Source organism: Saccopteryx leptura, chromosome 1 (assembly GCF_036850995.1).
Source record: "Saccopteryx leptura isolate mSacLep1 chromosome 1, mSacLep1_pri_phased_curated, whole genome shotgun sequence".
NCBI lineage: Eukaryota > Metazoa > Chordata > Mammalia > Chiroptera > Emballonuridae > Saccopteryx > Saccopteryx leptura.
Window position 1 is genome coordinate 313,273,360 of NC_089503.1, and position 24,021 is coordinate 313,297,380.

At 47.7% G+C, this 24,021-nt stretch overlaps 2 protein-coding genes across 2 annotated transcripts in view; one reads left to right on the plus strand and one right to left on the minus strand.

The window, feature by feature from the left end:
* XRCC6 (X-ray repair cross complementing 6) overlaps positions 1-24,021 on the plus strand; it is a 223,839-nt gene that overhangs the window by 7,242 nt on the left and 192,576 nt on the right. The gene's annotated exons all lie outside the window — the stretch shown is intronic.
* TOB2 (transducer of ERBB2, 2) lies at positions 2,226-12,306 on the minus strand. Its single transcript, XM_066358501.1, has 2 exons — positions 11,868-12,306; positions 2,226-6,116 (listed from the first exon to the last, which is right to left on the minus strand). The coding sequence occupies exon 2, from the start codon at positions 6,017-6,019 to the stop codon at positions 5,009-5,011; it is 1,011 nt and encodes a 336-aa protein (XP_066214598.1). The 5' UTR covers positions 6,020-6,116; positions 11,868-12,306; the 3' UTR covers positions 2,226-5,008.

The window sequence follows — 24,021 nt, forward strand, 5'->3', positions numbered from 1 at the left end:
GAGTTGGCCAGTGGTATTTGAGGATGGACCATAATGGCCCTGATGATGAAAATGATAAATTGTCATTTACTCTGGGCTGGCCACTGTGCTCAGCATTTCCCACTCATTATTTCATTTAATTTCACAAATAAGTGCAGTTATTATCCCCATTTTAGAGGTAAAGAAATGAGGTGACCCTGGCCGGTTGGCTCAGTGGTAGAGCGTCAGCCTGGCGTGTAGAAGTCCCGGGTTCGATTCCCGGCCAGGGCACACAGGAGAAGCGCCCATCTGCTTCTCCACCCCTCCCCCTCTCCTTCCTCTCTGTCTCTCTCTTCCCCTCCCGCAGCCAAGGCTCCATTGGAGCAAAGATGGCCCGGGCGCTGGGGATGGCTCCTTGGCCTCTGCCCAAGGCACTGGAGTGGCTCTGGTCGCAACAGAGCAACGCCCCGGAGGGCAGAGCATCGCCCCCTGGTGGGCAGAGCGTCGCCCCCTGGTGGGCGTGCCGGGTGGATCCCGGTCGGGCGCATGCGGGAGTCTGTCTGACTGTCTCTCCCTGTTTCTAGCTTCAGAAAAATAAAAAAAAAAGAAATGAGGTGACACAGTAGTTGAAGTGGTTTGCTTGAGGTCGCCCAGCTAGGGAGTGGCAGGGGTGGAACTTGAATCTGAGTCTTCTAAGGGAGCAGAGTCCAGATTCTTCCCTGAAGGGTATCTTCCTGACAGGTTCTCTGGGGAGGGGCCTTGGCCTTGCTTTTTTGTTTCCTAACTAACTCCTACTCTTTCTTCACCTCTGGATCCTGGTCGCTCAGTCCCTCTGGGCACATCTGCCCTGTAACTGCTGTCCCACCTGTGCTTCCAGAGCCTGTAAAATACATACGCTAGGTGCATTATTTATAGTAACATAAATAGGAATGAGTGCAAGGGGCCCGGCAGCCCATAGATGGGCCAGTAGCCTGGACACAGAGATATAGGGACAGGCTGTGCTTCTCCATGGCAGAACAGAGGAAAGTGAGACCCCTGGGATTGGCCTCATGTCTGGCAGGCACCTCGAACCATGGCTTCCCTCTGCTCAACAGACCCTGTGGGAGGAAGTGGTCCATGGAAGGTTGGACATCAAGGGCTCCTAGCACCCTATGCAGAAGTGCATATTTGGCCTGAGAGGTCCTAGGCCCAGGTCACATGCTTGGGAGGGGAGGGATCAGTTTTGGCCTGTTGGAGAGTGAGGGGCTTAAGAAGAGCCCTATCTTATTGATGCCCAGAAGAGCTGCTTGCCCATTGCCCAGCCTAGAGGCAGCAAAGTCAGCTCTCCCAGGTCTGTCCCAGTGTCACCATTCTGTAGCTGTTACATTTTATACATGAAAAAGCCATATATGGGTCAAAACCTCAGCTTTCCCACCTTCTAGCTTTGTGAATTTAGTGGGTAATCTAACTTGGAGCCCACTATTCCTCAAGGTATTGTGGAGGTAATACTTGTATCACCAGTATCTGAGGGTGGAATAAGATTCAATTAATACCTGGCTGCCCACCTTAACCCAGGGGCCTTGGGAGGGGGGAATGGGAATCCCTGCTGGGGAAAAAAGGTACCAAAGAAGGTTGTTGTTTCCCCCCCCCCCCCCCCAACCATGAGCAGCATTAACAGGGGCCAAGGGGAGAGGGAGTTGGTTCAACTCCTAGGGAAAGTGGGTGGGAAGCTGGCTCCTCCCCAGCCCCATGTCAGGTGGGCCCTCTCACCCCTAAAGCAGCTCCAGCTCCTGAATTGCCCAGCTTAGAGAAGCATCAGGTTTTGGGACAGAACCTGACTTAGGTGGGCTCTTCTCATCCTTGCCTCCTCCTAAAGGTTTAATGGTCTGGACTCAGCAAGTGCTAGATCTAGAGCTGGCTGAAGGGATTTGGAAGGTGATCCCTCTCTCGGCCTCCAAAGAATAGGCTGTTCCTAAAAGAGCCACCAATCCATTCTCAAAGCTCTTCTTCCAGTCCTGGCTCCACCGTCAGTGTGTGAAGGGAGCTGGTGCACTTGCCAACCTCCCTGGAACCTGTCTCCAATGTGGAAAAGAACCTGTGGGAGTGGGTACTCTGGTGTCCTGTGTTGATGGGATAGGTGGTAAAAAATGAGCCTGACACTTATGCCCAGCCAGGGGTCAGGTGAGGATGAGCAATTTTCTTGAAACCGGCAGGGGCTGGGCCATTCCCACCCTCTCCATCCCAAATCCTGGCCCAGGAACAAAACAAGCCAGGAGCAAGCAGAAGGCTATTATGTATCATGCTTTTAATACAAACTTAAAAAAATCTGGAACAATATAAACTGTACAGATTTGATCAATCTTTTTTTGTTTTTAAACTAAATCTCTAAACACACCAACGTCCCATTCCAAAATATTGCACAACATTCTGAATACAAAACGCCAATTGTATTCCTCCTTCACTAAAGAAAACAAGTTCATTGCCCTATTCCCCCAATCCCCTCTCCGCATTGCCTCAATGCCCCCTTTCCGTCCCTAGGGGTCAAACCAGAGAACCTACTACAGCTCATCCCACTGAGAAAAATACATCATTCTGGACTAAATGTTTACGTTCTTTACAAGACAATCCACCTTTTGATTTGTTCCTGGAAGAGGGGTAGTCAGAGGATGGGGAAAGGGGAGAAAAAGGTTTTATTCTCCTTTTTTATTTTAAAGTTTGTTTTTCCTGAAAAAATATCTTTGTTTCTCTCCTCTTTTTAAGAAAAAATCTTGAAAAGAAAATTACATTTTACGTTAGAAATATACATATATTATATATACCTCTTACATTTTACAAATGTAGCAAATTATCCAATACAAACGGACACCAAAAAATGTAAAAAATAAAAAAAAAGGTCTTCCTACGAAACCAGGTAAATTAGTGCAGATTTTTTTCATTTTCTTAAAAAAAATAAAATTGAAGCAAAAATGCCTAGATTTGAGACAAGATAGACTGAACTGGGCCTAAGAGCCAGTACTGGAGTCATTCTCAACACACATTTTTTTTCATATTTCAAGACACTATGGGGTTGGTTTCGCCCTCTCCCTATATGTGGCGAGAAAACAAGCTGACCAGATGTGGTGGGTATGTGTGCATGAGTTCAGGAGGAGGGTGCAGGGAGGGGGCATAAGGCAGCATCCAACCTTTCCCAGAGAGCAGCAATATGCCTGGGCCTGCCACCTGTGTCGGAGCCAAGGGCTAGGGAGAGAGTGGTCCAGACTGGGTATGCCCCTGAGAAGTCTAGGGGAACAGATTGGAGCTAGCTGGGCTGAGGAGCCAGGACACTGCCCACTGGGGGAGGTAGAACTGGTGCCCAGTGCAGGGAGGAGGCTGGCAGTGTCTGTCTGGGCTAGACCCACTGCCACAGCAGTTGTCACTTAGGGTGGCTGGGGAGGATGGCATGGGGTGCCAAGGGCTTTGGTACGTTCCAGTGATGGGGGCTCTGATGCCATGTGACCCACTTGCTAAAAGCATTATGGCATGGAAGCTGGTCTACTAGGGTTGGGTTGGAGAAACAAGTTCTCTTCCGGCAGAGTTGGGGAGTGAATGTTTTTCTGAAGTCCAAACACCCCAGAGCAATGGCTAAGCCTGGCCTGCTAGAAGACTGCTCCTCATGGCATCAAGGCCCAGTGGAGTTGGGTCAGCAGTGAGTGGGGATGGCAAGAGGACCAAAGTTCTCAAGCAGTCAGGGGTAAAAATGTACTAAAACATCTACTACAAAAGGACCAAAAAGTCTCAATTCGAGGCTCAGGATTACTTATTACAGGCACTGACCCAAAACTCCCCTCCCCTCCCAAACCAGGGTACTTAGGTGAGCAGCTCCACTCCCTGGCTAAGGTCACATGACAGGGGGTTAGGCCTCAGAGGCTGGGTACTCACTCCCTCAGCCCCTCACAGCTAACCCTTTTTTTTTGCCGGGGGGGGGGGGGATGTAAAAAACAAAAGTGCACATCCCTTTGCAGTCTAGAAACCAATTCCTTCTGCAGTGCTTCCCCTGGGAGTGTCTTAGGCCCAGCCTCGGTCTCACTATACCATGTGAACAATCCTACAAAAGACAACCTGCCCTGGCCCATTCTCCAACCTCAAACATAAATAAGCACTTGCTACAACCCAAAATCACACCCAGAGGGGAAGTTTACATGGCTTGGAATCCTTTAGAACAGGAGAGCAAACCATGCCCACACATACACCCAAGCGCCCCCACACCGGCCCCACCTCCCTACCCACAAGGTCAGGCCTAGGAAAGAAGGGGCTGTATGAGAGGCCACACGTATCAATGGCTGGGTCTCCAGGGACATGGTGAGAGTTTGGGAGGCAAGGTGAGGATGGTAATGGGGCCACAGTACAAAGAAGAAAGGAATTCCGACAGAGAGCTAACCTCCCCGGCGTTAGACATCAGCTCTGGGGGGAGAGTGTCAAATGGCCAGCCAGAAGCTCCATGACCCATGCCTGAGAAGGAGTAGGGGCTGGGATCACACCTATTTGGGTGGCAGGATACAAGAAGACCTGCTGAGGTTGGATGGCTTTGAGTGAGAGGATAGCTGGGTGATGGATGCAGTGACATGGAACAGCCCCTCCCTGTTCTGAGGAGCACCAGGCCTCAGCTGCAGCTCTTCCTTCCCTGTGAGCTTGGACACACCAATCCTTAATCAGGTGTGTGAAGGAGGAAGGAAGGAAGAGAGCAGCAATTCACATCTGGACCATTCTTAGCATAGAAAGCCACTAATTAAGGATGTTTTATATAGAAAACTATATGTTAAAAAAAAAAAAAAAGAATATAAAACCCAAACCAATGAAATAAATCAGAGGCAGGCAGGAAAAGAGCAGGGCAGTTGAGTTAAACACGATTCAGGTGTGGGATGTTTGGGAGCCCTCTCCCACTCTATGTCTTGGTTGCATCTTTTTTCTAGAAGTGTGAGTGAGAAGATTGGGAATCTTGTATATTTTTCTTTTCCTCTTTTTTTTTGGCCTTTTCTTTCCTTTTTCTTTTCTGTGGTCTTGGGTGCTCCTGGCTCTGCAGGCAGGTGGGTGGTCAGTTGGCCAGCACAACGGGCTGGAACGGCTGGCTGGGATACTGCATGGTATTCAGGTTGTAGCTGAGGCCTTCCACAAAGGGTGTCTTCTCCAGGAAGAGGCTGTTGGCACCACCTCCAAATACCTGGGCCACGTCAAAGCTGCTGCTGTTGCAGGTGCTGGCCCCACTGCCCTGGCCATCGGCCCCATCAAAGAAGAGGCTAGGAGAGCCATCACCATTGTACACGAACTCCTTGGCATTGGGTGAGAGCTGGGACTGAGAGGCAGGGTTGGGAGTGATGAAGTTCAGTGAATGCATAGATAGAGAGAGGCTCTTAGGCTTCAGCAGGTTGTTGGTGGGAGAGCGGGCCATGCGAGGCTGCTGCTGTAGGGGCTGTTGGCCACCTGCCCCACTGCTGGCCACACCCCCACCACTTGCTGCCCCACCACCCTTCTTCATCTTGGTGGAGCCAAACTTAGTGGCAGCGAAGGAGGCAGTGGTAAAAGTGATGGGCTGAGCAGAGCGTGGGATGAAGGTGGGGCTGGGAGACTGGCCAAAGGATGGTGATGGGGAGTTGGATAGGGAGCTGTCCTGGCTGCCGATGGGCACAAATACCTGGGCATCAGGGTTGAAGCTGCTCTTAATCTCCTTGTCCAGCTCTGGGGCAACACAGCCTTCACTGTCATCCAGGTACAGCACTTTCACAGCCCCCTTCTCACCAATCTGGTAGGATACCTCAAAAGGGTCAATCCAGACGCTCAGCTCCTCAGGCACATTGGCCCGCACGTCCTCCACTGCCAGGCCACTCCGCTTGGCAGCCAACTCCACCACAGGGTCCACTATCTCCCCAATGTGGACACAGCGAAAGCCAGAGCCCTTCAGTGGCTTGTCAGGGTACCAGTGGCCTTCATATTTCTTTTTCAAGAGCCGCTCTAGCTCCTCCCCAAACAGGTCTGCCCGGCGCCGGGGCAGCTTATTATACAAGTAGGAGATGATGAAATTCAGGGCCACTTTGATCTCCAGCTGCATGGTCCTTTCCTAGGCAGAGAATCAGTGCAGGGCACAGGCACAAGCCCAGGGCAGTGGTAGAAGATGGAAGGTAGGCAGTTGTGGGCTCCAGATGGCTCTGGGAAACAAAACAGGGCATCATGAGTAGATACACAGAGTCAGGGGGGGGAATCTATGGCATAGGACAGAGAGAAAAGCACCAACTTCTGTTCATGGAGACGCAAGGTTCCATTTCTCCCCCCTAGTGACTAGCTTCATCGTGTGATTGTAAGTCATTTTTTCTGAGTCTTACTTTCATCAGCAACATGAGGCTATCATGAAGATTAGGTTAGTTCAACAATGTCAACCTCCTCATGCCGTACTTGATATTTAGTAGGTACTTGATGAAAATCAGCTATTATTTTAAAATTTTTTATTTATTTATTCATTTTAGAGGAGAAAGAGAAGGGAGGAAATAGCAGAAAGCATCAACTCCCAATGTGCCTTGACCGGGCAAGCCCAGGGTTTCAAACCTGCGACCTCAGCATTCAGGTCGATGCTTTTATCCACTGCGCCACCACAGGTCAGGCCACCTATTATTTTTTTAAAGTAATTCTAAAGAAATAGGGGTGCTGTGGTTTACATTATTTTGAGAATTCAGACTACTGAATGACTACTATAACTGACATGACAAAGACTGAGCTCTTCATGCAGCTGGAGAAAGGGAGGCTCCTTCCAATTTGTCTCTGCAATATCTTGGTGAAGTCATACTCCCAAATTGTGACAGGTCAAGACACAAGTTTAAAATCTTTAGTTTTCCTCCTTAAATGGAAAGGGATACAGGTCATTGAACAAGAAGGTGCACTGTCAACTTTGGACTCAGGGCTTGGACTCTAGTCACATCCAATTTGTCATCCTGGGCTCCCTGGGTGTGTGTGTGCTCTGGCTCTCACTCTGAGTTTGCGGAACTGATTTAAGAGCTGCACAGTATAATGTAGGCAAACATTGCCATCAAGATAGCCTCCAAGAATAGGGAGCATGATCCCCAGGAAAAAGTCAAGACCTATCAAAACCAGAGGGCAGGGCCAACAATGAACTGCTGACATTGGATGCTTCAGGGTAGCAGAAGAAAGAAGAGGGAAGGAAGGTTCTGTTGGCCAACAAACCTTTAACCGCAGTACTAACGTGGCCCGAGGAAATCGCTGTAGTTTCTGGCTAGAGGATATGTGATGAGGGGAGCATACAGAAAAAAAATTTCCATCACTCCGTAGCTTTCAGCTAGGGATCCATCATCACTCAGTCTCCCAGGGACTGCCTGACCACCTGTCCTTGATATCAGATCAGATTTATCAAGTGTTCGGAGATCCCTGGAGAGGAGGCAGCCCAAGATAAACACCCAGATTGTTATTTTGAGATTCTCTGACAGCCAGATTGCAGAGGTCAAACAGGTTTATTCTCAAGTTCTGGGCCAGCTGCATGTCTCAGGAAGATGATCTGTAGGTCCTAAGAGCCAGTGAACCTCATCTCCTACTTTCTCCAAAAGAACAGCTCCAAGCTCAAGCTGTGGGTGAACTGAACTAAAAAGGCCACCTTTTCCAGAGCCAACAAGACCAGAACATGTTCCTAACCAGACCTCTGGGTGAAACTGCTGCTGAGCTCAGCACAGAGACAAGATTGATCTATGATCTGTCAAGGGCATCTTCTGTCCTGTGACAGTCCTGGAGCTGGAATTTGATAATCCCTCTGGGACCAGCACAGAGTATGCAGGGGCTAATTCTAGGCTTGAGGATCTTCAGTTTTCTGAACACCTGCCTCAACTCACGTCCCTGTAATTCTCAGACCTGGGCCATGGCTTCTAGGGGCATTTTTAGGACTGAATCCTCAAGTGAAGTTCTTTCAGATGAATTTCAGAGAAGATACACTGGGTCAATTTGGAGCATCACACTTGTTAGCTAGGTCTAGTCCTGCCCTCATTACAGGTCTGAGCAGGCAGAGGGTCACATGGGGAGTCAACAGAGGTGCCAAAGCATGGCCTCTTCCTCTTCCATGCCCTCCACAGGGATGCTCAGGATTCAGGAGACTCTTCTCTCCCCTCTATCCCAGCCTCCAACAAAGACTTAATCTCTAAGTTGCTTCAAATATCTATTCATAGTCACTACAGATCAATTCCAGGGTGCAGTTCTTCAATTAGTTTTAGTAGAAGGAAGAATAATGGTTAAGATAAGAGGCTCTCTGTTTTTGAGGACTGGGTTGATCATCAAAGGAAAAGATAAGTCACCAGGAACTTGGGCCTCACTCAAGAATGGAGGTATGTAAGGGCAATGGTAGCCTACTAGAGGTGTCTAACAGAGAATAAAAAGTTGTGAAGAAAGCTGACATTGGTTCCCAAGAATGAGACTTAAGTTAAAGACAGTGCATTCAGAAAAGTGAAACAGACCTGAATTCAGTATACGATACTTCTCAAGGGAATCACATAGCCTCTTGGTATGGTATGCAGATCAAAGGGCTCCTCTACTTTTCTAGCCTTCCCCAAACTTTGATGCATATTTGCCTTTCAAATTCCCTAAACCATTTAGTCTCAAAATGGCAGCATTTTAAATGCAGGACTAATTCATTGGAAAATAAACCTCCCACCTCAAAATACAATAGAACCAGTCATCAGCTCTGCCTAGCTAGCCTTTTTACGCAGCATCAGCAACTAAAGCTGCACACTAATTTATAACTCCGTGATGCTGCCACACAAACAAGGAAGTATATATAATGTCACCTTTGCCTCTTTAATTAGAGAACAGGCCAGTCCAGATGGCTGTCGGGTGGAACCTTACAAAAATGCCAGATAACCAGAATGAGATTTTCTGCTCTACCAGCTCAGGCTCTAATTTTGACTTCAAGAAGCTTATGGAACAGAGGATTAAAGAACTGGTGCTGTCTTGTCTTTAACTAAAGATAGAAGTGACCACTCTGATGAGTTTGATCTTCTTCTTCTTCCTTTTTTAGGGGGTTTGGACCAATTCTAGAGCTTGTATATAAAATATTCATAGAATGTGGTTAAAATCAGAAAGTTTAGAAACAACAATCCTTCAATAAAAGGAACAAGTAGATCTGGGTTAAGCTGCAGGAGAGAGAACTCTAAGAACTTTTCCAACCTTGAGTCAAGGGCAAAAGGACAGAAAAGTGGCAAAAAGTGTTTTAACAATAGGAAATCTACCATTTTTCAATATATTAAAAAGTTGCACATGTGAAAATAAATTCTGTTCTCTTATTCAGAATCTTATATCCTCCTTATTTCCAGCAGCAAAATTAATCCTAGAATCAGATCCTTTGTGCTGACTTGTGTTTTGAAAAAAAGTGCATAAAAGGACAAAAAGTGGGAGGTGGAAGGCAGCTGAAATCAATGATACAGTAACAGAAATTCCAGAGAAAACGTCTAACAAAAATGCAAAGGAAGAATTTTAAGAAAAGTTTTGTCAGTTACATTTTAAAGGAGAAAAGGAGAGATAATGGCAAGGGAACCCATCAGGTTCCTAAAAAAAATACTCAAGTACCTGAAGCCTTAACATCCAAATCCTTTTACAATCAAGCAAAACTGTTTTCAAATGAGTGTGAAAAGAGGAGTCAGGGAGTAGGGAGTAGTCCTCTATTTTGACAAGGCCAATATGTGTCACAAACTGGATGCCAGGGAGTGAGAGCTGAGTTCCAGGGGGGGACAGGGGACATACCCACCCCACCGGTCCAGGAGCACCTGTCTGGCGGGTGTGGTTGAAAAGCTTCCAGGAATTGTGCCGACTGACTGCACGACCTCGCCCTGAGTTTCACACCTTATCCCCCTAACCCGGGCTGGCACAGCTCAAGTCTGACTGGGAGGCTCCCTCGCCTAATAGGGCCTTTCTTACAGCACCCCAGGTTCTTCTGAAGCTAGGAAGACTCGACTGAGCCCCAAGGTAAGTGGGCAAGCCGACGGCGAAGTCGCACTCTGCACCCTGGGAATTGTAGTCTGGAAACCTCACGCTCGGGTTGAAGCAAGTGACCTAGTTTCTCTGCACACTACACCTCCCGCGTACTTTGCGAAGGCTCGGTCAGCAAAACTACGCATGCCCAGTAAGGGGAGCCGGCCGAGGGTTGGAGAACTGAGGAAAAGTTTCCGATGCACATGCGCGCTGTGGCGGACAGCCCCTTCCCCCGCCCACCGCCTAATACATTTTATATAAATTCTCTCCATAAGGCCTACATGCCGTATTGTTAGCACATCCATGTTTTGGTTTCCCGAGAGGCTGAACTTTTTCTCCCTTTCTCTTCACCGCCTCCCATGACAGCTAAATTAGGAATCTGCTTAAAATGAGTTTTTCCTGGCTAAAGGCGGTGGTTTGGTATAAAGGCGCATTCCTACCCCCACCCCTGACGCTTAATCTGTATTCCTGGGGCTTGGAGGTCTCCGTCTGGAGTTGCTGTAGGGGCGATGGATTAAAAAAGAAAAGAGCCTTTTCATTTAATGCCCAGCAAGCTCGGCTCCAGCAACCCAACAGCCAGGAAAGGCAGGAATTAAAAAGCCAGTTCTCTCGTTCTCTCGGCCAAAGAAATTCCCAGTTAAACTGCAGGGAGGCGCAGGGCCGACAATCAGAAGGTCCGAAGCCAGCAGGGCCCAAGCCTCACGCCTCTTCCATCCCAAGTCCGAGTAACCAGACCCGTTGAGGCAAATGGGAAAAGGTTCCCGGGCAGGGAAAGGAAAACTGTACATCTGACACCTGAACATCATCTAATACTTAAAATTGTTTGTGAGTCTCCTCCCACTGCAAGGCCTGCTCTCTGACCAGACTTACCAGATCCTCGGCAAAGCTCCCCTACCAGGTGTTAAACCTCCCTAATCCTTCCTCCCACACAAGCTTCTTTACCCCTCCATTTAAGAGGGAGATGGGGACAGATGCGCAAGAAAGCAACAGGGGTGTTTTTCTACTAGAAAATCTAAGATGAGGGACCCACTCCTAGCGTAGGGTAGGTAGGAAGAAGAAAAATGTTACATACTAAGCAGGACCCCAAGAGCCCCGCCGCTGGCCCCTAAGTTGATACTTGTGTAGGGCTCTGGATTCTCTGGGGGTGTGAAAGGGCCTGTCAGTTGCCCTTCCTCTCTCTGCTCCCTTTCCCCTCCCTTTCTGGTCAAGGACACAGTCCATCCTCAGGACAGGAGGAAAAGGAGCTTAAGAGTAGGGCTCTTCCTCCCAGACTTCATCAGGATCAAACAGAATCCACTCACCGGTATTGCTCTAAAGGTACTTTTTTCTGCCCAGTTTTTCCTGAAAACACTAAAGAGGATAAGAGCTTAAGCCCAAATGACGAATTTTGGCTCAGTGGCCAAAGGGCAGTCACCAGTGACCGGTCCAAAAGGGGATGTCCACCCTTCACTCCTTAGGCTTCACAGGGCCAAAAATAAACCCTATTAATTATTACCCCCTTTCCCCCCACACGGGAAAAGAAACAGAAGCAAAACCTGAATCCCCTTCCTTCCTCTGATTTATTTAATGGTGGTGAATTAGTTTTTTTGGAGGAACAAGAAAAATCAAGCGAGTCTATAGAATAAGAACTGAAGGAGGCGGACAGGGAGGAAGTGCACCCCACCCAGGAGGGGGTCACACTTGGAAGAGGGAGAGAAGGGGGCTCTAGGGTACCCCAGGATTAGGGAGAGCGTGAGGAGAGGTAATGGGTTACAAGGGGAAAAGGGAGTTCTCGAGGGGAGGTGGAAGGGGAAAGAAAAATGCTGGCCAGGCGTGAGGCGAAGGCGCGACAGCTACGTGGAACATCCAGCAAAGCGAAAAGCGAGAGTGGGAATGGGTGTGGGAAGCTGTTCGGACTGGTGGGTTTCAGGGGGCCCCCGCCCGCACGCCCCTCACGCACTCACTCGGGTCTCCGCGGCGGCGGGGCGGGCTGCCGACCGCGGGGCGGCTTCTTCCTCCAGGATGGTACTGAGCGCGGGACAGAAGTCGATCTCCCTTCCTCACGGGCTCCTTAGTGTGTGTCCTTTTCTTCAATGTGGGTTGGGGGGCGACTTGGAGGGGCTATGGACTAGGACTCTCAAGAAGAACTCTTTTAGCTTTTTGGAGGTAGGGCTCACCGGCAGGTGGGCAGGCCGGCGGCGACGACGCGGGGATGGCGAGCCGGAGGGTGGCTCGTAACACGGGGTGGAGGACGGACCCGGCTGTGGCCGGCGGGCGGTCCTGCCCTTGTAGCCCCGCGTCTCCTGAGGCACTCAGTTCTCTACGCCGTCCACCCGCACATCCCCGCGCCCGGGACCGAAGTGAGCAAAGTCAATGAAAAGTTTCACCCTTAGCAACCCTGCGCACGGATCCGGCTTCCCCACCCCTGCGTGATGCGTCCCTCCGCCCTGCAGGGGCGGGGCTGGAGACGGGCCGGGACTACTTCGGAGGCGGCGGGCGGCTTAACCCCTAATGTCACGAGGCCTGCGGCCGGCTAACTCATGGGCATTTGGCGACCCTGCTCCAACACCACCCTCCCGTGACCGATCCCGTCTCATCATTCGGATCTCAGCTCAAACGTCAGCAAGGCCGCCTATCCTCCCCATTGTGGCGCCGCCTCGTAGTTATTTTTTTCATTCCCCCAAAAGTGCTTATCGTGTAAGGTGTTTCCCCGGGTGAACAGCGAGTTCGGTGAGGGCAGGGGCCTGGACACTTTGGGTGTATTGGATGAAGGGATATTGAGGGCAGGGGAGTGACCACACTGTGTTCGGTCCTGCAAACTCCTCCTCCCCCGGCGAGTCCCTCCAGCTCTGGGCGTCTGACGTCCCCGCGGCCCTCACACTGCCCTAGTTATGGGTGATGGTGGCGGGGGTGGGGCGGCGTTGAGGAGATGACACGAGCTCTGCAAACGTTTCGGACCTTTCAACTCGAGTTGGCCTGACTCTGCCCAAGCACCTCGTCGTACTTCGGTGGGGAACGACCGTAACATCAAGGGAGGGGAGGGAGAAACTGGGGCTCGGCACGCTGATCCGGAGTAGGGGGGAGGCGAGGGAGTCCGGACATCAGGAAAAGGAAACGCCTCTGCTGCCCCGTTACCTCGCGGCAGGCCCAGCCCCTCTGAGGACGCCCCCATTCTCTTCCCGGCTGGCGACCTCCAACGCAGGATAGTAGAAAGCCACATTTTTTTTTGTGACAGACCCAGCCGGCGGGGGGTGACGCCTTCTAGTACCAGGGGCACTGGGCTTGTGCACCGGAGGGTCCCTAGTGAAGCGGTTCGAGGCTCACCGAAGCCGGGACGTGGCGCTCTAGCCTCTTGCCCGGGCTCTGGTCACGCGAGCTCCCAGACACTTGGTGACTGCGTGGAACGCGGAGTTACGGGTAGGGAGGCCGGTGCCCGGACTGTCAGGTGGCGAGTCCCAGGGCTCCTGAAGCTTGCGCGTTAAGTCCTCCCCTGTTCCTTCTTTAATCGCTTATTCCCCAGTTCTCTCCCACCCCCGACCTTTATTCTCTTTCCAGAAGGTTCCAGCCTAACAGCAGTCGCTGAACCACGTGGGGTGGTGAGATCCGAAAGTTTCTAGATACGAACAGTTTGCATCCCCCCCCCCCCCCGGGTCACTCTTTGGCAAGGACAGAGAGCAATAGTAACGTGGGGGTTTTAATCTGATTTCCTAGACTGCAGCAGAGAACCGCCAACTGCAGGGCAAACTCCACAGGGGGCAGGGAGGTGCAAAGGAGCGGGAGCCATTGAGTCCCCATCCCCCACACTCGAATAAGAGCTTCGCCTCTTGGGGCACCTCCAGGGACTACTTGCCTTATGCGTCAGCGACAGGCAGAGCGTCACATACACGCCCCCTCCGCTATGCGCCATTCCTCCCCTCCCCTTTTTTTCCCTCCCACTTCAACTTCACTTCTCTACCCTCCCTTCCTTTTCACTTGCCTCCCCTCCCTACCCTCCGCTCCTCTCCCCTCTCCTTTCCTATCCTGCGTGTTCCAACCTGGCAGAAGCTCCACCGATCCACACGGTGCCAGACAACTGAATAGCTAAAAATATAACTGGTGCTAGCAACAGCCTGCTCATTGGTCGGGTAGAGGGAGAGGCGGCATCTGATTGGGTTTTCGATTCAACGGGGACTAAGGTTGGGGGCAGAGAGCTGAGGAACCAGGGTCCTTGGGGAGAACGAGCATTTGCGCAGTGAGGCATTGCAAGGGATTCTGGTATTTGTAGTAATTAGAAGGCAGCCATGGAAATAGGTGGGTTTGAATCCCAGTTCTACCACCAATTGTTACCTTGATTTAATGGCAACAAATTTTTCTTTTTTTTTAATTCTTTAAAGCTCTAAACATTTCTATTTATTTATTTTATTTTTTATTTATTCATTTTAGAGAGGAGAGGGAGAAACAGAGAGAGAGAGAGAGAGAGAGAGAGAGAGAGAGAGAGGAGAGACAGAGAGAGAAGGGGGGGAGGAGCTGGAAGCATCAACTCCCATATGTGCCTTGACCAGGCAAGCCCAGGGTTTCAAACCGGCGACCTCAGCATTTCCAGGTCAACGCTTTATCCACTGCGCCACCACAGGTCAGGCCAACAAATTTCTTTACTTCATCAAACCTGTTTTATCATACTTAAAAGGGAGATCGTGGGGGATTAAATATGGTAACTGTATGCAAAGCCTGGCTCAACCAGTTGCTATTCTTAACCATTCTTACAAATTTACATTTTATACATTTGTGCTCAGTTCACTGTATATTCCACAATAAGAAACCTTATAAGACAGAATGATTAGAAAAGTGAGGGTGAGCTGAAAGGAATTCCAGGGTATCTCAGGAAGGGGTGCTGGTGGAGTCCATATAAGCAGTAAAGGATAGACAACTTCTACCATTCAGTGCAGACTGAGATAGGGTGTTGAATTCATGTGTTCATGCTTGTTTTGTTTTATTGTGTGACAGAGATGAGAAGCATCAATTCTTCATTGCTGCTCTTTAGTCTCCTTAGTTCATTGATTGCTTTCTCATGTGCCTTGATGGGGGGGAGGGAGCTGCAGCAGAGCTAATGACCCCTTGCTTAAGCTAGCAACCTTAGTCTCAAGCCAGCAACCATGGGGTCATGTCTATGATCCCACGCTCAAGTTGGTGAGCCCACGCTCAAGCCGGCGACTTTGGAGTCAAACCTGGGTCCTCTGCGTCCCAGTCTGACACTCTATCCACTGCGCCACTGCCTAGTCAGGCCGTGTGTGTTCATGCTTTCATTTGAGTATCCCCTGCACTGCTGGAAACACAGCAGCCCTGAGCAACATCACTAAAAACAATCTGAGCATCCTTTTCAGTTGGGAGTCTAAGGTAAAGGGTTAGCATGTAAACAGGAAAAGATAAAACAGGGAAAAAAGGTAATTTGCCTTTTTTTTTCTTTTGTGACAGAGAGAGGAACAGACATATTGGAAGGGGGAGAGATGAGAAGCATCAATTCTTTGTTGTGGCACCTTAGTTTCTCATTGATTGCTTTCTCATATGTGCCTTGACCGGGGGGTTACAGCAGACTGAGTGACCCCTTGCTCTAGCCAGAGACCTTGGGTTTAAGCTGGTGAGCCTTGCTCAAACCAGAAGAACCTGCGCTCAAACTGGCGACCTCAGGGTTTTGAATCTGGGTCCTCCACATCCCAGTCTGATGCTCTAACCACTGCACCACAGCCTGGTCAGGCAGTAATCACCTTTCTAAACTGCTGTCTTCATTTATGAGAAAAGTTTTTCTTCCTCTTCCCAACATGATTTCATCTTGCCAGAACCTGTGAGCTGAATCCCTACTCAAGCATTCCAGAGTCCCTTCCCATTTTGAGTAATTATTCCTTGAAAGGTACACACTATGTTTTAAAAATGGTGAGCTTCAGAAGCAACCATGTGCAGAGGGAAGAAGTGGGGGCAGCTCCGCTGTCTGAGTAAGCAAATTATGCCAGATTTTTTGTTGCCGTGACAAGTCAAGCTGGTCATAATTAGTACCAGTTAATTCTCAGGGGTGAGTCACTCCCAAATACAAATACACATGTCAGGGTGGGAAATTTTGTAGTTTTAAAAAAGTTATGCAAAAGCCCTTGGTTGGGTAGCTCGGTTGGAACGTTGTCCCAACATGGCAAGGTTGTGGGTTTGATCCCTGGTCAGGGCATATGCATGAGTCAACTAATAAGTGCATAAATGGGTGGAACAGCAGGTTGATGTTTCTCCGTATCTCTAAAAATCAATGAATTAAAAATTTAAAAATTCCTCAGTTTGATTCTTTAGACCCACTGCCAAAGCAGGGCAGGAGCAAAGAAAGCCACGGCAGAAACACTTTGGAGAAGATTGGGTGCACAGAGCAAATGATTTGCTGTTTATTAATCACAATCAATGTAAGTGAATTCTAGTAAATAAGAAACCTATCTTTTGCTAAGACTCCAAAACTGGTGTTTGAATAAAAGTAACATTATTATCTTGATGATGGCAGATAGGCCACTTAGGGATAGAGTTGATAAGGAACTGAAAACTTGGAAAAGATGGGAATTAGAATTTTTTTTTAGGTAGGAAAATTTCAACTAAGGAAAAGAATCTTTCACCTTTATGTCCCAGCTTCAAACTGTTACTAAACAGTAGGTCAGAACAGAGGGACAGTCTCTCTGAAATTTAGTTCAGTTCAATTCCTTGGGAAGTTAATTTTAATTTATTTAAATTTTTTAATTTATTGATTTGAGAGAGAGAGAGGAAGGGAGAGAGAGGAACATCGTTCTGTGCCCTGACCAGGGATCAAACTGGCAACCTCTGTGCTTCAGGACAAAGCTCTAATCGATAGAGCTACCCAGCCAGGGCAATTTTTTTTTTTTTTTTTGTATTTTTCTGAAGCTGGAAATGGGGAGAGACAGAGTCCCGCATGCACCCGACCGGGATCCACCAGGCACGCCCACCAGGGGGCGACGCTCTGCCCCTCCGGGGGTCGCTCTGTGCCACGACCAGAGCCACTCTAGCGCCTGGGGCAGAGGCCAAGGAGCCATCCCCAGCGCCTGGGCCATCCTTGCTCCAATGGAGCCTGGCTGCGGGAGGGGAAGAGAGAGACAGAGAGGAAGGAGAGGGGGAGGGGTGGAGAAGCAGATGGGCGCTTCTCCTGTGTGCCCTGGCTGGGAATCGAACCCGGGACCCCTTGCACGCCAGGCTGACACTCTACCACTGAGCCAACCGGCCAGGGCCCAGGGCAATTTTCTTAAAGGCTAATTGGCAGGCCAAGATCTACATCTAGTGGATGTATTATTTTTGCATGATTTAATATATTAAAATTTAAAAAATGAGGTTGAGAGCCCTGGCTGGATACCTTGGTTGGTTGGAGCACCGTCTGGAAGTACGAATGTTGTAGGTTCAATCCCTGGTCAGGTAATAACAGGAACAGATCGATGTTCCTGTCTCTCTCCTTCTCTTGCAAAATCAATAAATAAAAATAAAGATCTGTTTACAATGGGCATTGAAACTGGCAATTGTTTGGAGTTGAATGGCAGCCCTCTCCTTTAAAACTGGGCCTGTGGCCCTGGCCGGTTGGCTCAGCGGTAGAGCGTCGGCCTAGCGTGCGGAGGACCCGGGTTCGATTCCCGGCCAGGGCACACAGGAGAAGCGCCCATTTGCTTCTCCACACCTCTGCTGCGCTTTCCTCTCTGTCTCTCTCTTCCCCTCCCGCAGCCAAGGCTCCATTGGAGCAAAGATGGCCCGGGCGCTGGGGATGGCTCTGTGGCCTCTGCCTCAGGCACTAGAGTGGCTCTGGTCGCAACATGGCGACGCCCAGGATGGGCAGAGCATCGCCCCTGGTGGGCGTGCCGGGTGGATCCCGGTCGGGCGCATGCGGGAGTCTGTCTGACTGTCTCTCCCTGTTTCCAGCTTCAGAAAAATGAAAGAAAAGGAAGAAAAAAAAAAAAAAAAAAAAAATTAAAACTGGGCCTGTGCTCCCTGATTCTCCCAAGGTCCCCACCACTCCTTATTGTTTCCCAGACAGGGAGGCCAAGGGTCTCATACCATTTATCATTGTGTTTGGACTATTCTTCTTACACCCCTCCCATTTCAATCAATTCTATTATTCACCCATACTCCTAAGTCTGTGGTCCCTTTTCCAGTTCATTGTAATAAGTAATTGTTTCAGTAGCTGCCAGTTGTGTGCCCTGTGGTGGAGGAAGGAGCAAAGATTTTATGATCTAATTCATTGTTTTTAAACTCTGGGTCATGATCCATTACTGGGTAATAAAATCACTTGGTTTCATGCATTTCAGCCACAATCTTTAAAATGGAAAAAAAATGAACATTAATTAGAGTACAATACACATAGTAAAGAATGACCAGGCGGTGGTGCAGTGGATAGTGTCAAAGTGGGACACAGAGGACCCAGGTTTAAAACCCTGAGGTGGCCAGCTTGAACGTGTCCTCACCAGCTTGAGCGCAGGGTCACCGGCTTCAGTGTGGGATCATAGACATGACCCCATGGTCACTGGCTGCAGCAAGGGGTCACTTGCTCTGTTGTAGCCTCACACCCCCCCCCCCCCGCCGTTTCTCACAAATGAGAAAGCAATTAATGAACAACGAAGGAGCCACAATGAAGAACTGATTCTTTGCATCTCTCTCCCTTCCTATCTGTCTGTCCCTATCTGTCTCCTGATCCGTCTGTCACCAAAAAACAAACAAAAACCACAAACAAAAAAACAGGTAAGTACTGTTTCACAAAACTTTTGTTATATGTATGTACTAGGAATGAACATAGTCCAACTAAGAGCTTGTTGTAGGGTTGGTGCCTCTAGAAGCATTCATGAGATGTCAGGCGCTTAGAAGGAAGAGGTACCAAGTTGGCTAGCTGATGTCAAGGGGGAAGGGCATTTCAAACAAAGGAAAACAAGAGAGCCAAGATCACAGGGAGTATGTAAGGAATATCCCTTCAATTGCCTAATGAAGAGCATAGAGAAATAGAGGGGCCTGACCTGTGGTGGCACAGTGGATAAAGCACTGACCTGGAATGCTGAAGTCCAGTTCAAAACCCCAGCTTGCCCAGAGAAGGCACATATAAGAAGCAACTACTACAAGTTGACGCTTCCTGCTCATGTCCCCCCTCGTTCTGTTTCTTCCTCCTCTTTATAAAATTAATAAATATAGCCTGACCTGTGGTGGCACAGTGGATAGTGTTGACCTGAAATGCTGAGGTAACCAGTTCAAGACCCTGGGGTTGCTTGGTCAAGGAACATATGGGAGTTGATGCTTCCTGCTCCTGTCCCCCTTCTCTCTCTTCACTCCAAAATGAATAAAAATCTTTTTTAAAAAATCAATAAATAAAATCTTAAAAATAAAAAGTAGAGGAAAACCTCAGGGGTAGGGGAGAGGGAACAATTTGGAGGACTCTTCAGTGCCAGGACTTAAATGTTTCTCTAAGAAGAAGTAAAGACCCACTGTAAAAGAACCACCATTTATATAAAGACTTCCCAGTCAAGGACAGGCACTTAAAAGGTCAAGTTTAATCCTATGACTGAAAGAGGAAGACACTACTATCATTATTTAATAGATTAAAAAAAAAAGAGTCTGGCCCTGGCTGGTTGGCTCAGCGGTAGAGCATCAGCCTAGCGTGCGGAGGACCCGGGTTCGATTCCCGGCCAGGGCACACAGGAGAAGCGCCCATTTGCTTCTCCACCCCTCCACCGCGCTTTCCTCTCTGTCTCTCTCTTCCCCTCCCGCAGCCCAGGCTCCATTGGAGCAAAGATGGCCTGGGCGCTGGGGATGGCTCTGTGGTCTCTGCCTCAGGCACTAGAGTGGCTCTGGTCGCAACATGGCGACGCCCAGAATGGGCAGAGCATCGCCCCCTGGTGGGCAGAGCTTCGCCCCATGGTGGGCATGCCGGGTGGATCCCGGTCGGGCGCATGCGGGAGTCTGTCTGTCTCTCCGTTTCCAGCTTCAGAAAAATGAAAAAAAAAAAAAAAAGAAAAAAGAGCCTGATTGGTGGTGGTGCAGTGGATAGAGTCAACCCAGAACACTGAGGTTGCCAATTCGAAACCTCAACATCCCTGGCTCTGAGCATCGGCTTGCTGGCTTGATCCCAAAGGTTGCTGCTTTGAGCAAAGGAACACTGGCACGGCCCCAATCAAGGTATGTACCAGAAGCTCAATGTATAACTAAAAGTGAGAGCAACTACAAGTTGACTTTCTTGCTCTCCTCTCAGAATCAATCAATACACAAAACTAAGTGAGAGCAACCATGAGTTGATGCTTCTCACCCTCTACAAAAACAAAAAACACAAAACAAAAAACAAAGCACAGAAAGTCTTAAATTGACTCAGTAAAGGTCATTAGCAGAGCAAAAATCAAGATCTGATTATAAAGCTTACATATTTCTCAATACTTTTTTTCAGCAGGAGCAATGTAATAAGTGCAATGTTTAAAGGAGATTAAATTTCCATGTGTGTATAGTGAACTTGAGAAACTGGAAGCAAGATGCCCATCCTTTTTAGAACCTAGAACTTAATACTTAAATAAATAAAATAGTAATAATCATAACTAGAAAAGGGAACCACTTTCTCAGGCTGGCTATGACAAGGTCAATTTCAACTAAACCTATGTAGGCAATGCTTACTTCAACAATGGAGAAAAACAATTTTGAAGACCATTTAAATTAATTTTTCCATTTTGACTTTTTGTGGCCATACACAGATCAATATGGTTAGAGATTAAAATTAAGCTTGTGATGTTTGCCCAAAAGAGAATTTGGTATCATGTCAATTAAAAAAAATTTTTTTTATTGTTCTGTAAATTTTTTTTTGTAAAATTTTTAATTTATTTATTCATTTTAGAGAGGAAAGAGAGAGAAAGGGAGGAGGAGCAGGAAGCATCAACTCCCATATGTGCCTTGACCAGACAAGTTCAGGTTTTGAACCGGCGACGTCAGCATTCCAACTTGACGCTTTATCCACTGCGCCACCACAGGTCAGGCAAAAAAAAAAAATTTTTTTTATTCATTGATTTTAGAGATAGAGAAAAAGGGGGAGAGAAACATCAATTTGTTCCACTTATTTATGCATTCATTGGTTGAACCTTGTATATGCCCTGACCAACTCTCAATTTGCAAACTTGGCTCTCAGGATGACTCTCTAACTGAGCTACCCTACCAGGGCTCATTATGCCAATTTTTTTTTTTACAACTTCTCTTTCTTTTATTAATTATTTTTATTTATTTATTTTTAGATTTTTATTGATTCATTTTAAGAGAGAAGACAGAGAGAGAGAAGGGGGGAGGAACAGGAAGCATCAACTCCCATATGTGCCTTGACCAGAGAAGCCCGGGGTTTCGAACCAGCGACCTCAGTGTTCCAGGTGGATGCTTTTATCCACTGCGCCACCGCAGGTCAGGCCATTATGCCAGTTTTTAAAATCGAAAAGTAATTTCTAAATGCCAAGGTAGAAAAAACTAATTAAAAGCACCATTATTGTCTCAGGTGTTTTTATTTATTATTTAAAAAAAAATTATCTAGGCCCTGGCCAGTTAGCTCAGTCGGTTGAGTGTCATCCCAAAATGACAAGGTTATGGGTTTGATCCCTCGTCAGGGAGCACATAGGAAGCAACCAGTGAAGGCACAACTAAGTGGAACAACAAATAACCGCTTCCCTTCTCCCCTGCCCCCCCCCTCGCCCCTCTAAAAATCAATCAATCAATAAAAAGTCAAGCCCTGGTCAAGATAGCTCGGTTGAAGCGTCATCCTGAAGTGCAGAGGCTGCTGGTTTGATCCCCAGTCAGGGCACATACAGGAACAGGGCTTGATATTCCTGTTTTTGTCTCTCTCCCTCTGCCTAAAATAAATTTTTTAAAAAGTTATTTTTAGGACGGGAGACAGACAGAAACATTGATCTGTTCCCATATGTGCCCTGACTGGGAATTGAACCAGCAACCTCCGCACACTAGGACCAACTAAGCTGTCTGCCATGCTATCTCAGGTGTTTTTAACTCATTCGTTCTATTGTATTTTTCTCTTAAATCTGAAATACTGTATACAAACCAAGAATGGGATTAGGAAATTAGGTGACAGAGTAGAGTTCAGAGGAATTCACTGGGCTAAGGTTGAACTTGCCACATTGGTGATCACTGTGGAGGGAATATGCCCTCTGACATCCTACTGGGAATTAATCTTAAATTTCTTTGCAAGACCTTTTATTTATTTTTATTTTTTTGTGTGGCAGAGACAGAGAGAGTCAGAGAGAGGGACAGACACACAGGAAGGGAGATGAGAAACATCAATTCTTTGCAGCTACTTAGTTGTTCATTGATTGCTTTCTCATATGTGCCTTGACTGGGGGTATGTGTGTGTGTGTGTGTGTGTGTGTTACAGCACACTGAGTGACTCCTTGCTCAAGCCAGAGACCTTGGGTCCAAGCTGGTGAGCTTTGTTCAAACCAGATGAGCCCACGCTCAATCTGGCGACCTCAGGGTCTTGAACCTGGGTCCTCCTCATCCCAGTCCTATACTCTATTCACTGTGCCACCGCCTGGTCAGGCTCTTTGCAAGACCTTTAAAGGCATTCACCCAGAAGCTGACAGAGCACTTGAGGTGGTATTTTGTTGAAATTAAGGAGTAGCTATGGCCCTGGTCGGATAGCTGAGTTGATTAGAGCATCGTCCCAAAGTGCAGTAGTTACTGGTTGGATTCTCTGGTCAGGATACATACAAGAACAGATCAATGTTTTTGTCTCTTTCCCTCCCTTCCTCTTTCACTAAAATCAATAAATAAAAATTTATAAAAAGAGAAAGGAGTAGCTATGGAAACATTAATAAATACAAGATGTGGACCAGCGTGGTTAAGCAAACCTGAAACTTTTTTTTGCAAAACATTTTGACTTACATTATACATTAAAACTAAGATTACTAAAGAATCAATCACAAATTCTAATCCTAATCTAAAAATGATCTGTTCTCTGCACATTTTTGTTATACCATAACCTTCACCTGCTGCTTTAGAACTGCTTAGAGATCTCCCCAAACATACTATCTTATGCAGACTATTTACCCCCTAACAAATGCCGTCGCCTGCCCCCCCCACTACTCATAGGTTCCAACGTGCTTCAAAGCCCAGTTTATTCTTTGGTTTCCTTGACTTCAATTATCTATTCAATACAGAGCACCTGCTATCTGTTGGGTAAAACAGACTTGCTTCCTGCCACCACAGAACACAGCCTACTAGCTGACGGTCAGTAATTACCAAATGCTATAAACAAAATGCTTATAGTGCTATGTAGAGTATAAGAAGGAGGAACTAACTGAAATTGGGGGTCCAGAGAAACACCTTTAAGGAAATATTTAGCTGAGGTCTGAAGAACAAGTAGGAGTTAGCTGAGTAAGAGTGACCAAGCACTGGAGAGGGGTTAACAGGTAAAAAGCAGAGGTGGGAAGGACAGCACTGTTTTAGGAACTGAAAGGAGCCTGAGTGGCTGGAGTGCAGGTAATAGGTGTCAGGAGACAGGATGAGGAAGCCTTAAGGATTATCTTTAGCCCTACAACCATGACTTTCCCGTCACCTTCCTGAGGTGCCCCCAAGCTAGACCAAGAACCCCTCCTTTATGCATTCTCTGGGTTATACTATAACTGTTTCTGGCAGGCTCCTTTATTAAATTCCTAAAGGCAGAGATTATCTTAATTTTGAACACTTAATAGATCAAAAATATAGTTTTGTTGACCCAAACCACAGAAGTCAGAAGACTCATTTCTTTCCTTGGCTTTGCCACCAAGCTGCAGCACAATCTTAGGCCAAGCCCCTGGATCCTCAGGACTCACCTTTTTCAAATCAATGGTGCCTGTCCAAAGACCTACTTGACCAGATGTCTCAGATTATAAATGTGTCTCCTCAGGGTACCTTTCTTATAACCTCTAGTGAGCACATAGTACAGATAGTTGAGTTAGGGTAAAGTTATGTATGAATTTGCCCTCAGTCTATTAATTTACTTTAAAAAATCCTTAATGAGGGTATATATGCACTTTACAGAACTAAATTCAGTTCTCCTATCTCATCAATCTGAATACATTTTGTTCATTCTTTCTACCATTACTGGGATATTCTCCAGTTCAAAAT

Coding starts and splice junctions, on each gene's coding strand:
- TOB2 (XM_066358501.1), bottom strand. CDS start 6,019: ATGCAGCTGGAGATCAAAGTGGCCCTGAATTTCATCATCTCCTACTTG.